General features: G+C 45.1%; 2 protein-coding genes across 2 annotated transcripts in view; both read right to left on the bottom strand.

Moving 5' to 3' along the window:
- Positions 1-15,148, bottom strand: part of LOC124326981 (neither inactivation nor afterpotential protein C-like) — a 28,402-nt gene that overhangs the window by 11,360 nt on the left and 1,894 nt on the right. The window lies entirely within an intron of this gene.
- Positions 1,067-8,715, bottom strand: LOC124327181 (protein Wnt-10b-like). The gene is made up of 4 exons (XM_046786116.1): positions 7,962-8,715; positions 6,475-6,878; positions 2,730-3,019; positions 1,067-1,871 (listed from the first exon to the last, which is right to left on the bottom strand). Exons 1-4 carry the CDS (start codon positions 8,036-8,038, stop codon positions 1,401-1,403), a joined length of 1,242 nt encoding a protein of 413 aa, XP_046642072.1. The 5' UTR covers positions 8,039-8,715; the 3' UTR covers positions 1,067-1,400.

The following is a 15,148-nucleotide window of genomic DNA, read 5'->3' as shown; positions in this document are numbered from 1 at the left end:
TATATAAAGAAAAGATGCTAAAGACTTATTCCCCGCGATTGGCCAGCAGTCGGTGCCAGAGTCGCCTTATCTTCTCAAGTATATACCACTACACACAGGTCTGCGCTGCAAAAAGTGATGGGGAGAAGGCTCTTATAGTTTATCAATCAGATCGGTGCGCTCCACATAATGAGAAGCTTTCAACTGAACATATATATCTGTACATGTTCTGTCTAGTATTTTATTTTATTTTTATTCTTTCCCTCTTCGGCTCTCCTTGACGTTCTATGTGTCTGTGTGAGTGTATTCAACACACGCGTCTGCTCGGAAGAGTGAAGAGGCGGATCTCTCGCTCCCCTTCAACTCTCTTTTCAATCTAATGCGTACTATACGTACTTTCTGTTTTTTCTCTCTTCTGTTGAGTAGATAGATATATATACACGATCTCTCTCTCTTCTATGCACACACACATGTATATTTATAGAAATGGTACAGATAGTATAGAGAGGGTAGAAATCAGTTGGGCACCGGCTGGCATTGTCGGTTGCATCATCATCATCATTATACGGCGCTTTGGTGATCTTTATCGCTGGCCGCGGCCCACCAGATATACTACAGCTTGCTGGTCCGCTCTTACCTCCCCCATCTGCCTGGACCAAACCTTTCTACTTCTCTCTTGAAAATAAAAAAAAAAAGCATCAGAGTGTAGCAGACTTTTTCTTTTATTATTATTTGGAAATGAGCGGGATGCTGAAAAGGGGAGATGAGGGGGCGGGTGAGAGTCGGAGCTTTACTATATGCCCCATAGTAGTTGAGTGTGTCACTTAGAGCAATCATCTGCTGCCAGCAGTCGGTATCATGATGCCATCTGCCCAATTTACCCGTCGATCTGAGATTACTCCTTTGATGTCACGTTCTAAAAATAAGATTTTCAACTCCCCCCTTTCCTCCATCTAACCCTGCCCCATTCTCTCAAATGGATTATTAGCAAATGCACTTTTACTTTGTCATGCATACTGTACGTTCTATTCAATTCAGTGTGATTAGTATACATGTCCCCCCTACTAGTTTAACATGAATTCAGTAGTATCTGTACACGTATGTATTTGTTATTATTGTTTTCTCAACAAAGAGAGATCGACAGTCAGGTTTATACTGGTGGTTAGAACAATCACACGAAATACAATGAAAACAAAAAAGCAAATATAGCACCGGGTATATTCGGCAAAATGTAGTCTATATATCATCATACAGTATATATAATATATCATTATGTAATGTCAACTGGTGAGGGTCACGACGGGGATGAATGGGGATCGTATCCAAGAGTTTTTATTGGGGAGGGTTGAAACAGAACTGGGCATTCGAACAAACATTACAAAGAGATAGCGGCCAACGATGATCAAAAGGGGGTAGACGTTTTATTTGCATACGGTGACCCATTGCTCGACTGTGCAGTTGTTGCACACGACGGAGCAGCACCAGTGGAAGCGACAGTGGCAGCGCTCCGTCCTCTTCTGGCGGACGACGTTGTAACCGCGCCCACAGCACAGCGACTGGCAGTTGTCCAGCTCGTCGCCCGTCTTGTTGCACCGTCGCCCCGTGATTCCTGGGTAGTCGACGTCCGGCCGCTCCTCGCAGAAATTGGGCGACCGTTCGTAGAAGAGCAGGTCGGTGTCTCGGATGCGCCGGGCGAACTGCCGCCCTTTGCTGCTGCTGCCAGCCTCGTTGCCCAGCTGAGATTGATCCACCAAGACGGCCTGGTTGAAGCGCTCCTTGAGGACGGTGCCGACGCGCCGGAATTCCGGGACCGCCTTCCAGCAAGTCTTCATCTCGCAACTGCCGGACATGCCGTGGCATTTGCATCGGATCTCCGAATTGGCTCCAACTACCTTTGATGTTCAACAATCATCATCACAGATGAATAGAGTGGCTTAGATTGATCCATTAAGGGCAGGTCAACGGCGAGAGAATCTCATAGCTCTCACGGCGGTCTCTCTGGCGCTGGCTCCATCCCATTTCTATCCGCCTCTTTCTATTCCTCCTCCTCTTCCACCCTGATATATTTTGGTGCCTATATTTTTCCCTCTCCTTCGGAGAAGGCCACTTAGCAATTTCACGCTCAATTAAGTTAAGAGAGAGAGAGAGAGAGAGAGAGCAGCCAAAGCATAGTAATCACGGGGCAACTTATGAGGCGTTGGATGCGCCGTCGGTTCGCTACGACTGCGTCTTCAATTTGCCATCAGTCGAGACTTTCCGAGACACTGTTGAGGCGGTCATGGCCGTGCAATGAATCAGCCGCCAAAACAGATGGCGGCTAGCAATTATTTGACTTCCTAAAAAATCTCCCAAATTTCCCAATTTCTTTTTTTGTTTTTTCGCTAGACATTTTCAGAATGCTGAGCTACTGCTGTTTTGTCTGTGCATTTCGTACGAATCTACTCTATTCCGTTCAAAAAAAAGTTCGTTCAGCACATTACTTGTACAGATTATGTCTCAATAAGGCTTCGTGTCTGACTAACGGAACGTATGGAGGGAGTAGGAGAACCTTGCCGTCTAATTGGATTTGACAGTTTCCAGGCTTGACTCGAATGTTTGAGACTTTAATGGCATTAGACCGAGAACTCCCCTTTCCTTTTGCCTGGGAAATATAGTGCATGGCACTATATGGTATACTATACAGGCTTTAGCCTCTACGGGGCTACGAGAGAGGTGAAAAATTCACATGAAAAGGGAAGCGCGTGACTTACGGTTCGGCCGACGTGGCTGTTGTGCAAGTGAATCCGCGAGTGAATGTCCTGTCCGCGCTGGCGCGAATCGAGCAAGAAGCGCGAGAACTTGACGCCGAAATCCATATTGTGCGAGCAGCCGCTCCAGCGCCAATCGGCCAGCGTCGACGACGATCCGAAACCGCCGTTACCGCGCTGGCTCTTGGGATCGCATCCGCACGATTCCAATTTACCTTGGCCGCAAGCCTTGGACACGGAATGCGCCACCCCGGCAGATGAGACGGCGTAAGCGAACGCTGTTTCTCGATAGCCTATTGAAAAACAAAAAAACAAAAAACAAACAAAAGCAAATTAGATTTGTTGAACAATAGCTCATTTAATTTTGTACAGAAACATGTCCAAGCATTTGCGCAGAATGTTGAGCGGTCTAAAAATATTGGCGTGAGATTCAAGTTATATCGTTTGTTGGATTGATCCCAGGTACGTTGATGACCCATTGAGTCTTGCAAGACCCCACAAAAAAAATGAATAACATTTCGAGTGAGAGGAGAATAGTCGTCTCTTTGCTGGGTGTTAAAAAAATCTGAGCGTCAAAGGTAATGCGCGTCTTCTTCTTTCCACTTGGCTAATGTTTCGGATAAGTGTCAATAAACATGTTCTCGAACTGTCCAGATGCCCAACATTTCCAGCCGACGGAGCAACGAGAATCTAACGAATCTTTTAGAGTGCGCCGTCGTCCGTTTATAACTCGACATTTACCACACAAGATGCGCTTATAGAGGAGTTGTGTACGAGTATAATAGAGACACACGTTCACGTTGATATCATCAATGGATACAGCACGTTGGTGATGTCTTGATAAAGGCTGCTCACTATAGAGAGAAATGTTGCGCTGCATGATTACATGTTAAAGCACATTCATCCCGTGTTATTCACCTTGATTCTCTTTGGCGAGAGCTAAAATAAGACACAATCACCTTTTTCAAGGTAAACTCCAAGGAGATCTGGCAGCCTCTGCGTCGTCAAACGTCTCCCCATACCGCAACCGTCTCTTAGCCGAGCGCTAATACACTTTTTGACTTGAATAATTGGCTAAGTTCACCAACCAGGGTGCGTGGCTGGCTGCTGGCGCTTATTTTGGAAACCGAAAAAAACATTTCAGGTCGTCGCTTTGAGCACGCCAACGTCTGGAAGCCGCTTTGAGACACGGGTAAAGTCGCTTATTTGGTATCCGTTTCTTAAGATGAGGCCATTTTTGAATTATCAATGATTAGCGTGACTACTATACCCAGCCGAGTTTAAAATTCCAAGTCGGAGAGAGAGGCAGGATGAAATGAGACGCAACATATTATCAAGCGTGATTTCCAAATTCCACGAAAAAAATATCTTTTGCCTATTTTTTTTTTTTCTCTTTTCCTACACAAAATAACGTGAGACGCAATAACTAATTTATACATAACACCGTGGAACGCGGCCTGCCTCCCCCATAGTCATGAGAGCTAGATGAAGGCCTCTCATGTGTATACGCGGATGATGATGATGCTAATCGCGAGCTTACCCATGGATGAAAAGGGCCAAAACAGCAGCAGGTCGCGGTTCTTATTCCCGAAATAATTTTTCTTCTTCTTCTTCTTCTTCTTCTTTTTAAGACAACATTTTTCGGCTTCATCATGGCCTTATTGATCGATTGTGCCTCGTCTTTTCTCTCACTCGAATCTTAATCGACCGACCCGGCCCCCGTGTAGCTTTTTCTTTCCCCATTTTCCGCTTTTGTGTTTTGCTGATGTTCTTTTTTCTTAGACTCATTCCTCTCTCTTTGATCCTCTTCTTTTCTTCTTCTATTTCTGACCCTCTGTTGAGTGTATTATCCAGATCATCAGAGCCAGTTTGAATGGTCGGACCACCCAACCGAACATGCATCCGTATCTGCCACGACGTGCCCACAAAAGAAATAACATCTTTTTTTTTTTCAAAAAGAGAACGGACTTTCATGTTATTCTTGATTTGGTTTTGGCTTTGTTCCTATATATTTCTATTCTATTCTATTCTCTCCCCCCCTCCCTCCCTCTGTATGTGTGTGTGGGTTCCAGGTGGACCCCGCTAGTCAAATTCTGCCGGAATATCACGTCATAAAAAAGAAAAGAAAAAAAAGAGGACATTCTTATACACTGCACACAGAATAAGATAGCAATATAATTAATGGACTTGGCGAACCCAAAGCGCTTGCTACCAGTTCATCGAGAATGATCTGCCCCGATCTGCATATTTTCCCTAGCTCTAAAAGATGCGCTGATTGCACTCATCACGGCTATCTTATTATATAGGCTTTCATTATGAAAACACGACCGCCGCGCTAACGTGTACAACTATATAGGAGATCGAGTCCGTCTACTGTGCCCCGTCGCCGACAGCGTGTCCGCCAGATGAGATGATGATGGTATCAAAATGAGAGATGATGCAAGGAATGTTTCTTTCATTTTTGAAATAAAATTATACATTTTTCAACATCTTTCCGGTGGCCGGTCGGCGAGTAAAGCAGGTATAACATGGTATAGCAAATAAAGAAAAAGAAAATTGAGACATGACCAAGTAGAAACGAAGCTTCTGAGCTTTACGCAGATGTCACTCTCTCTATTTGATTTCCGAGTAGACGTACCCCCTCACACATCCATACATCGCCGGCTGAAAGTGGAACCGTTTGCTGACGAATCTCTGATTGTGTGTTTGAGCTCTAGCGACGTGAGTCAATCGATTCGACACGGCCGGGACCTTTTTGGGCCCAGCTGAAATCTCTCTGTTGTATACACGGTGTAGAGTTGTATACACTAGGCGTTACATGAGACATTTAGGTCTAAATACACGTAGGGCTAGAAAGAGGATGAAAGAGGGGCTCCACCATGGCGATACACGCGCGTTTCTACAAAAAAAAAAGTCTTGCTGCTTCTATTCTGGTTTAATAAGAGACATTCTTATGGAAAATGACAACCCGAGTCGACATGGACAGGCTGAGAGAGAGAGAGAGAGAGAGAGAAAAGTGGCAACATTCATATAAAATGCAACAAGCTTCTGCTGCTTAGAGCATCGCGTCACGTTCTCACACAACCATTTCAATGGTTCCAAGGGGGGGCTCTAGTACACACACACAGAAAGTCGGAGAGAGAGAAAACGCAGGCCTTTTGTCAAAACCAACCAAAAAGCGCACCATTCATCCAAGAAAACTACACTTTTTTTCTTCTTTTCTCTTTCTCGTGTGCGGTGGTGCCCCGTGTGTAATGCGAAGAATCGCCCCCCGCCTTTAACAAAAGGGGCCTGAAAACTTGCTCGCTCACTGATGATTGTCTAGAGGGTTTTCTTTAGTTTCCCATTTGATAGCCATCGCTTTTCTTTGCTTTCTTGTTTTTCTTTTACTTCGCTATAGTACTCGGTTGACGTCTTGTTCTTCCTTTCATCGCAAAAAAGCTGCTGCTGCTGCTGCTGCTTGGGGGGTTCGACGCATTGTTTAATACTTAACGAAAAAGGCCCCAAATCGTCCATCGATATTGCCAGCAAGAGTTATCGGTAATGGAAAGAATGGGGCGGGAATCAGATTATGCATCACTGATGGCTATCACCTTTTCCGGCTCGTATACATATGGAGTGCATATCGTGTAACCGGTAACATGAAATGGTGCTCTTATATATACGGTAAAACTATTTAAAAATAAAAAATGAGAACAAGAAAGTGGAAGGAATGCGATCGGTCTAAAATTCATTGCATTTCGTTTACCTTTCTGCAGAAAATTGCTGCTGTGAGGATTGCGGTTCTTCCTCTCCAGGGCCGAGCAGTTCCAGCGGTGCTTCTGGAACTGGAACTGGCATTCGTTAACGGCCAACTGCAGACCTCCGATGGCGGCCGACATGACGTCAGGGTAGCGAAAGCAGAGCTCCAACTGCTTTTTGCTGAGGCCCGGGAAATTCTTGCAAATGGCGCTGGTCGGCCGAGGTTTGCGGCGCTGTCGCTCCATCACCGAATTGAAGAAGTATTTGTCCTCTTTCTGGCGTCTCTTCTCATCCGGCTTCCGGCGGATATTCATCAGCGAATTACTGCTCAGCAACAAATCAGAACGGCGCATCGTCAGCGGCGTCTTCCCACCGCTCGGCCTTCGGTTATCCGCGCCACCACCTGCATGACTGTAATATTTCGTTCACGTCAAGTTCAGGAGAAAAGAAAAGAAAACAAAAAATAAGGAAAACCCATAAAATACAAGTCGTAAAACGCGCACAACATGATCAACATTCGTCAAACGGTGAGCGACGACGGTGGCTCGTTATTAGAATTTAAACGCCGTAACCCGATAAGTCAAGTAGTAGTATACTACGTGTGTCGGATAACCAAGTGGAGTTTTTCAGCTCGATGGATCTCTCTTTTATGTAATTGCATCCAGCCGCAGCTCTTTTCAAAGTTCTTCTTCTTCTTTGCGGGGCCCGGCCTGAGTTGGTTTCTAAAGTTTTGACAGCGATAACGACCACTTTACAGGGTGGGATGAGGAGGAGGGCTAAAGTTACAACAAGTCGGAGAAAATAATGGAAAAGAAAAAGAAAAGAGACTTTTCCGACTCTTTGCGCTTGTATTCATTTCATCGGACTTCACCCTTCGTATCTAATAAGAGCCCCCCCCCCCCCCCCTCACGCTGAGATCAAAGCGCAATAGACACATCACAATCTGTGTGTTATGTATACCATCGGCTTCAAATGCTAACGAGCGTAGGCGTCTATAAACAGAGGGAGGCAAATAAGAACGAACAACGAACAAGAGCACAGGGCAAGAGAGATGTGAGGGAGGGTGGTCCTGCCCCCCGGTCGTCACGGGCTAACTCGCCCTTTAACTTATTTTTTTCTTTTCTTTTTTTTTTAACGGGCACAACTTTCGGAGATCGTTATTAGATGCAGCACCAGGCAATAAGACGAGCCGACAAGTTCGCCGACGTGCATCTCGTTTGATGAGGAAATGGGAACGTCTAATTAAACGATGCGCGTTTTATTCGTTAGTTGATGGCGTTCGTTATAACCGCCATCAAAGACTCTCGGCTAGAGGTGTTCCATTTCAAACTTAAACTCATCTCTTCATTTACTCTTGCAAATTCTATACAAGCGCAAAAACGATGGACGACACACGAGGTGTATAGACGTCATCGATTGCGCAATCAAGGGGATATAATTTTATTCGACCTTGGTCAGAGTGTGTACGGTTTTCTCATTTACTAAAAGAAATACCTGTCTGCGACGAAAGAGACGACGATCAGAGTCAGGATAGACAAAACGGCGAATCTTAGGAGATTCCTGGTGACCATGACGTGCTATTCAATGGGCGACAGGTGGATGATTGGTGCATGGAACGCGTACGGATGGAAAATGAGACGAATCGCGTCCAACTTGAACACTTCGGGGGTCACTTTGCGGCGGCACAGCGGTCACTAAAAACAGGCACGACCAAGCAATCACACTCGGCCCGTCAGTTTCGTCACACGTCACTCAGTTATTAAAAAAAGCGGGACATTTGAAAAACAATCAAATAAATAACCCCGCGCGCACGGGACTAAAAATAAAAACCAAATCAAACACGACAAGAGGGGGGTCAGCGATGAAAAATAGGCCAGATATGGTTGGCCAGAGTGCCGGATGCTGACTGATGGAGCGAACAGAGCGAACCGATGGATCAGTGCACGACGGACGGCGTTGGCGTCCGTTCTGGTTGAAACCACCCGGCGTGAATCATCAGCAGCAGCAGAGAGCGAGAGCGCGCCGAGTGAGTGAGTGAGCGTTGTAGAGGGAGAGAGGAGGATGAATCAAGAAAAAAAAAGGGGTGGAAGAGCGAGAGCGAGAGAGATGCAAAGCCGTCGTGGCAAATGTCATAACTGTGTGAGATATTCAATCTAACGGAGCGCGCAGCTTGCGAGACCCACCAGCAACAGCATCACCACCGCCGCCGCTGCCGCCGCCAGTCGGAACAGCGGGTTCAACCTTCTCCCCACCTTCCCTTATCCTTCTGCTGGCCATAGCCCTCGCAGGGCATTGAGCAGCCAGAGAGAGAGATACACACAAGTCCAGGAGGAGAAGAAAAAGGCGAAAACCCCAAAAATCCTGGAACTCTTCACAAGCTCCGCCTTTTCTCTCTCTCTCTCGCCCCTCTGTCCGGAGTCGATCCAGTCGACCGACAAATGTCTGCACGATCACAGCGTGCGTGCAGTTCGACTGTAACCTCCCATCCTTCACGTTCCACCAAGAAAGAAACAAACAAAACATTCAAAATTCAGAAATAAAAAGAGAGACGATGGATCGTCCGTCGCGGAAAGTGGAAAATTGGGTGGAAAGAAATAAGAGAGAGAGTCTCATATCATCGGTGTGGTCACTGCTATGCGTCTTTATAAGAGCCGCGCGGCTCAACAGATCTAGTCAAACAATCGACATTTTGACACACACAATGAAAAAGAGAGAAATCTATTGTCAGGGTGGGCTTATCCCATTTGTGAAGGAAAGTTAGTGGGGGGCCTACAGCTCTCATTCAACAAGCGAAAGAAGGACGCGGTGACGGCAGCTAGAAGGTTTAGTGGGAAAAAAAAAAGCAGCTCATGTATATATACCTATAGACCGAGGCGGCCAAAGGGTCCGGCTCATTTCGACACCTCAGACATTATTAACTCGCCACCTTTTACCTTTTTTTCTGACTGGCTTTTCCCTTTTCTTTGGCTCCTGGCATCAGGGCTTCACTTTTTTTTCCCCGAGTTGTAGCCGTCACGTTCATGGCCGTCTCGGCAAGTCGAAGACTCTCTTATTTCTCGTTTTTTCTTCTTTCTCTCTCTCTTCTTCACCCTGATTTATTTCACCTGTCGCCAGTTCTTTCACCTTAACTCGAGACAAGACTCTTTGTACGAGGAATAACAAATGAGGGGAAGAAATGTGGTACATAAAAAAAACAACAGCTCCAAATTATTGTTGGTCGCTTCTTTCCTTTTGTTAGTCCAGCGATGTGGCATGTAGATATAATGAGCTGGATCCAACAATGATATTCACACGACCGCGTATACTATGTAGATATACGTACGAGGGAACAACTGCCAGTAGATCAAATCAAGCAAACGGGAATTCAAAAACAAAATTCAAAAAAATTCGAAAAATAATAGAAATCTTCTACTACTACTACTACTCCGCCATAGAAAACCCAAAATTCCGAACTGAAGGATTGAGACGCGGGTCATTTTTCAGTGTAACTCTTTGGACTGTGGTCTTTTATTATTTTTAGTTCTTTTTTTCTGTACTATTGCTCTCTATATACTTTCTACATTGCGCTGCGGACATTGCTGGAGTAATATTTATCGTGTAAGTAAAAACGAAACATAAATTGCGGGTTGGAGTTTCTTTTTGACCCTGTCCCGTCCGCGTTGTGGGCTGCGTAATGCGCTCAGACCTTCAGCGTTCCAGTCTGCAAGAATAAGGAGCCTACACTTCGACCAAATATTTGACTTGGTTGTTTGGTTCGAACATGATGTCGTTTTCTGTTCTCCCCCATTGGTCACCTATTCTCAAATGTAATACAAAGAATGTCACAGTCGACAGAAAGTCAACTATTTTGATGAATAAGGGACGCCGGACGCCTATCGTAGAAAGTTGAAAGAATGAAACCGTATAGTATACCTGTACGAATTATTATCGAGCGAAAGTTAGTCAACAAAATGTTAACGGAGCTTTCTGAGTAGAAACCGTTGCTTTTTTTCTTGTTTGTATCTAAATACATCGATATACTAGACGAACTGTGACATGCAGCATTTTTCCCCTAGAGTATAGGCAACAGTGGTATACATACAATCCGGGTATTTATCAATATTTGGAATCTGGAAAATAATTCAAATAGTTTCCGAGCAATTCTCCCGGCTGGAAATGGCCCATGAGAGGGGGAAATAGAAATTTGATCCGACATGGCTCGCTTCGGCCCGCTTCTCTTGTTACAACCTCACATTTAGTTACGCCATATTGTGTATCTCTCTCTCTCTCTCTCTCTGTGTGTCTGTGTACGCATTATTTATATGATGCTATACACAGACACACACTCACTTATAGCAATACCTTATAGATGTCTCTATCTAGCCACGAATGCGAGTCGTGCCTATTATCTATCCAAAAGAGAATAAACATACCGGGGCCCAGACATTACATCCGCTTTTTAAACAATTTAACAAAGGACGACGCGGACAGACGGTCATAAGGAGAGAAGAATGTGATCCGTGGGCATCTCCAGTGGATTGTGAAGAACGTTATGGGGGTAGAAAAAAAAAGGGAAAGAAGATGGATGGCCGGACCCTTTGCGCCTTATTGTGTCGAATCGAGCGGGTTGAAACTTGAGCCCCAGATATACGCATAATAGAGCCACCAACACAGTCCACGCAGCTCCAAAAGGCGCCTGGAAGAACGAAGAAGAAGGAGGCGGCGGAAGAGGAGGGAAGATGGGAGAAAGGGGCAAGTCTGTCGGTGGGCGTCTCCCCCCTTTGGGCCGCTCGCGAGGTCCAGTCGCGAGTCCGCGCGAGCGGCGTGTTCAGGCATCGCGTAACGAATCAGCTATGGCGGCCGTCGCCCATAAATCCCTACCCACCTCAAACCTCCCTCGACGTGGCCACCATTGGTGTTCCTCCTCCTCTTTTCGGACCCTCGGTCGGATGAGATGGTGAGGAGACGGCCGTAAGAGGCAAGGCCGCCCACACTCGTTTCCCCCCGCCACAACAAACGGCCGCACACCAGCACACACACACACATCAAACAAGGAAAAAAGAAAAAAATCAGATGATAGCAGCACGCCATTTGCTTGTTAACCTGCAGCAGCGCACTGGCCTCTCTACACACTATATAGGGAAGAAACAACACCAACAGCAATCTTCTAGTGAATCCATCCATTTCTTTTAAATTGGACTTGATGCTGTTGCGGCCGACCGGCAGCAGCAGCAGCAACGTCGGTAATATCTGTGTCGAGGTGGTCGTTTTCTCCGGCGCTCATTATTCAAATGGGGCTTCTTCTTTAACAGTGAATGATGGCCCCTCTCCCAACGACTCATTACATTAATACATTAGGCAACAACCACAACAACAACCGAAAATAATAATAAAAAAAAAGAAGGGGGAAATATTTTCAAAAAAGGAGAGTCTCTCGGGATGTTATATTGACGCGCGGACAATGTTACGCAGTGTCAGACCGTGACGGCTGATGATTTACGGCTCGTAAAATTTCGGTTGACCAATAGGACAGCTCGTTTTTTTCTTTTTAAATACATCCTCCGGTATTCTAATGACCAATGCTCCTCTCCTGCGTCGCCTTCGTGATTGCAATCAACAAGCGTAATCAAACACACACACCCCAATAGAGGCTATGTATAGAGAGTCCAAACTATTCGCGCCAAAGACGACAAATCATACAACGGAGAGCGCGTCCTCCGAAAAAGGAGGAAACCTTCTTCTTCATCTTCTTCTTCTTTCTCGGGAAAAAAAGAAATATCTTTCGTCATGACTTATGATGTTGTTATTATATTATTTTGAGCTTTTTCTTCTTGTGACGCGTCTTTCTCGATTCTGACGAAATGGACAAGGGAGGCAGCAAAACGCGCCGGCCGGACAGAACGCGGAACGAATTCAATCGACTTCCCTTAGGGGAGGGATAGAAACACATGTGAAATATGAACGTCGTTTGTACATAACCCGGCCGAAAAAGAAACGAAAGAAAAGGAAAAGAAAAAAGGAAAACATGTTGCGCGTGAAGAAGAGAGACTGAACGCGCCGACATGGCTTTCACGCAGTCTATACTTGCATATAAAAATATCAAATGGCCATGTGTCCTCGGCATCAAGTCGTGTGTGCGTCCTATAAATAGTTTTCTAATGCACACCGCGACACACACTCGGGCTAGACATGTATAAAGAGACTAGAGAGAGAGAGAGAGAGAGAGAGAGAGAGGAAGGAATAAAATATCCAAAAGATGTGACTAAGCGCGATCGAGGGGATCAAGAGAAAACGGGGCAAAACACGTAAATAGATAAGAGGGGAAAAGAGATGAGACTCGGCTGGAGAGAGAGAGGATGGATAATATACTTTGATGTTATGTGTAGGCGGAGGAAGTCGTCGAGATGGGGCCACACAGAGCCGTAATAGTATGCCGTATAGTAAGTCGGGGCTGGGCGCAGTGCTGAGCTTTATTCATTCCGGCGGAGAATTCGTGCAGCACAGCTGTTTGGCATGTCACATTGTCGTTGAAGTTTCCTGCTGAGTTGCCTCGGATAATATTCTTATGCGCGCCCATCGTCCTTGCATGCTACAATCCGACGTGTAACCACCTCCAAAACACAAGGCAATCCCCTCCCACTTGGGCGTTCGTGAATGTGCAGTCAAACTTTTCCATAACATGTAATCTCTTCAAGAGGTTTTTTTTAGAGGGAATGAGAGAAAAATGGGAACGAATGTAGCCGAAAGAAAAAGTGTAAGGCATACAATATCTTGTCCTTTTTTTCTTTTTGGGGTCCCTACCAGGAGCTGAGCAGGAAGAAGAAAAAGAAGAAGAAAACGGTCTGAAAAGAGCACAACCTGCGTTTTTTGAAAAGGGACGCTGGAGGCTATTGGCATTCTCTTGGCCTCTGTCAAAGCCTTTTGGGTGAAAATGTACGAGTGAGAGAAAGATCCGATGATGAAGATATAAATCCGGGAATCGTTTTTTTACACTTGCAGCTCTTTTGATACGATCGTGTAGTATCAAATGAAAAGAAATATGTAATGAAAAGGGCTGGTGGGTAAAGGGCTTATTGGTGCGGGTCTTGAGTGTGTCCGTGAGAGTTGCGCGTCTAGGCAGCACATGTACAAGAAGGGAAGAAAAGACCACCCTGGTAGTCGAAAAAGAAACAGCACCAGCGGCCTTGTTGCGCATCATCATTCCTCCGTGTTGTTTTATTTTCGGGGTCGGACGCGGCCAACGGGAGTGGGCAACCCATACGTGTTGATTCCATCCATCCTACTTCTCCGAAATCTGCCACTAGTGCTATATCCATCCAATTATTTACAATTTAGTCGATTTTAATAGCGGCAATATACTAAGGCATTTCTCATTTTTACCTTCCTCCCCGGAAAATAAAAGGAGGAATTAAGTATACACACAAAGAATCACGGCCGGTGGCTTACACACCGGCGGATGGGCCAGCAGCAGCATAGCGCGCCATATCTCCGCCTCGAGAGTATCAAGTCATGTTCTATGTGCGCTAATGAAGAGCTAAAAGTCGTAAAAAGAAAAACAACAAGAAAGGAAGGAAGAAGAAGAAGAAGAAGAAGAAAAAAACTTGTTAAGCGCAGCATACAACCCGCCAGCAGCACCGAAAAATGTTTTTTTTAAATAAGGAAGAAATTGGAGAGCTCCAGCGCGGTCATTAAGAAACCAACACAAGACAAAACAAAAGAGGGGAAAGAAGAAACAACCGAATGCCTGCTGATACCGCTCGGCTCTAGAGCTGCTCTGCTGCTGTCTCTTGCGCGACCGCACAAGAATGGGACGCGGGCGGCATTAGCGCTGGTATTATGTATAGACCTATCCTGACATTAAACAGATCTCTTTCTTTCTTCCTTCCTTATTCTATCCGTCGAAATATAGAGCTCGATCTGATGTAGTATATACTTCTGGTGCGCCTTCTTCTTGACACCTTCTTCACGTGTAGTAAAGAGTCCCGCTGCGCAATCCATTCTTCTTCAACTTTTCCATCCCTTGACGACTATCCGGCTCGGAGGAGGAAAACAAAAAAACAACGCGCCCGTATAATAGCGGAGCATTAGGTTAACACATTTAAGTGCTTCTTATATACTCATGATAATAGACATAATATAGATATACTGTGCTGTAGGTCATATTATTTATACTGTGTATAGCCCACCAACCTATCCTTTCTCTATCTCTTATTCCGTTCCCTCCTTCTTGGCTCTATCTAATTTCCCTTTTCTTTTTTTTTGTTTTTGAGTTTTATTCCGCCGCGTTCTGTACGAGAATTCTCTCTATTGTATGCGATATCAAATTATTTGTGAAAGGAATATCACACTTGGCTCTCGGAGTTTCTTTCGTTCCTCTCATCTCGTCGAGGTATTATTATTATTTTACTTTTTTTTTTGTTTTATGGATAGACACAGCAGAGAGGGACCGTGTAGTTATGGATACATCGTCATAAAAATGCATAAGAGAGAGAGAGATATATCAGAGAAGAGGAACAAATCGGCTTCGAATTCTAAAGAAATCTACCACGGACATGCAACCATCGAGCAGTTCTCATAACCAATCTGTTGGCATTTGAGGAATTTATGATAGAAAAAAAGAAAATGACAACATCATTTTTTTAAAATAATTCTAGAGAATTACCACGAATCTGACGTCAATGTTCTTCAATTAAAAGGCGCTT

The sequence above is a fragment of the Daphnia pulicaria genome, chromosome 2 (genome assembly GCF_021234035.1).
Source record: "Daphnia pulicaria isolate SC F1-1A chromosome 2, SC_F0-13Bv2, whole genome shotgun sequence".
Classification (NCBI taxonomy): Eukaryota; Metazoa; Arthropoda; class Branchiopoda; order Diplostraca; family Daphniidae; genus Daphnia; species Daphnia pulicaria.
This window is presented reverse-complemented; position numbering and strand designations above follow the sequence as displayed.

Coding starts and splice junctions, on each gene's coding strand:
- LOC124327181 (XM_046786116.1), bottom strand. CDS start 8,038: ATGGTCACCAGGAATCTCCTAAGATTCGCCGTTTTGTCTATCCTGACT. Junction 3,020..6,474: donor CAGCAATTTTCTGCAGAAAG/GTAAACGAAATG, acceptor GTTTTTCAATAG/GCTATCGAGAAACAGCGTTC. Junction 1,872..2,729: donor ACAGCCACGTCGGCCGAACC/GTAAGTCACGCG, acceptor TGAACATCAAAG/GTAGTTGGAGCCAATTCGGA.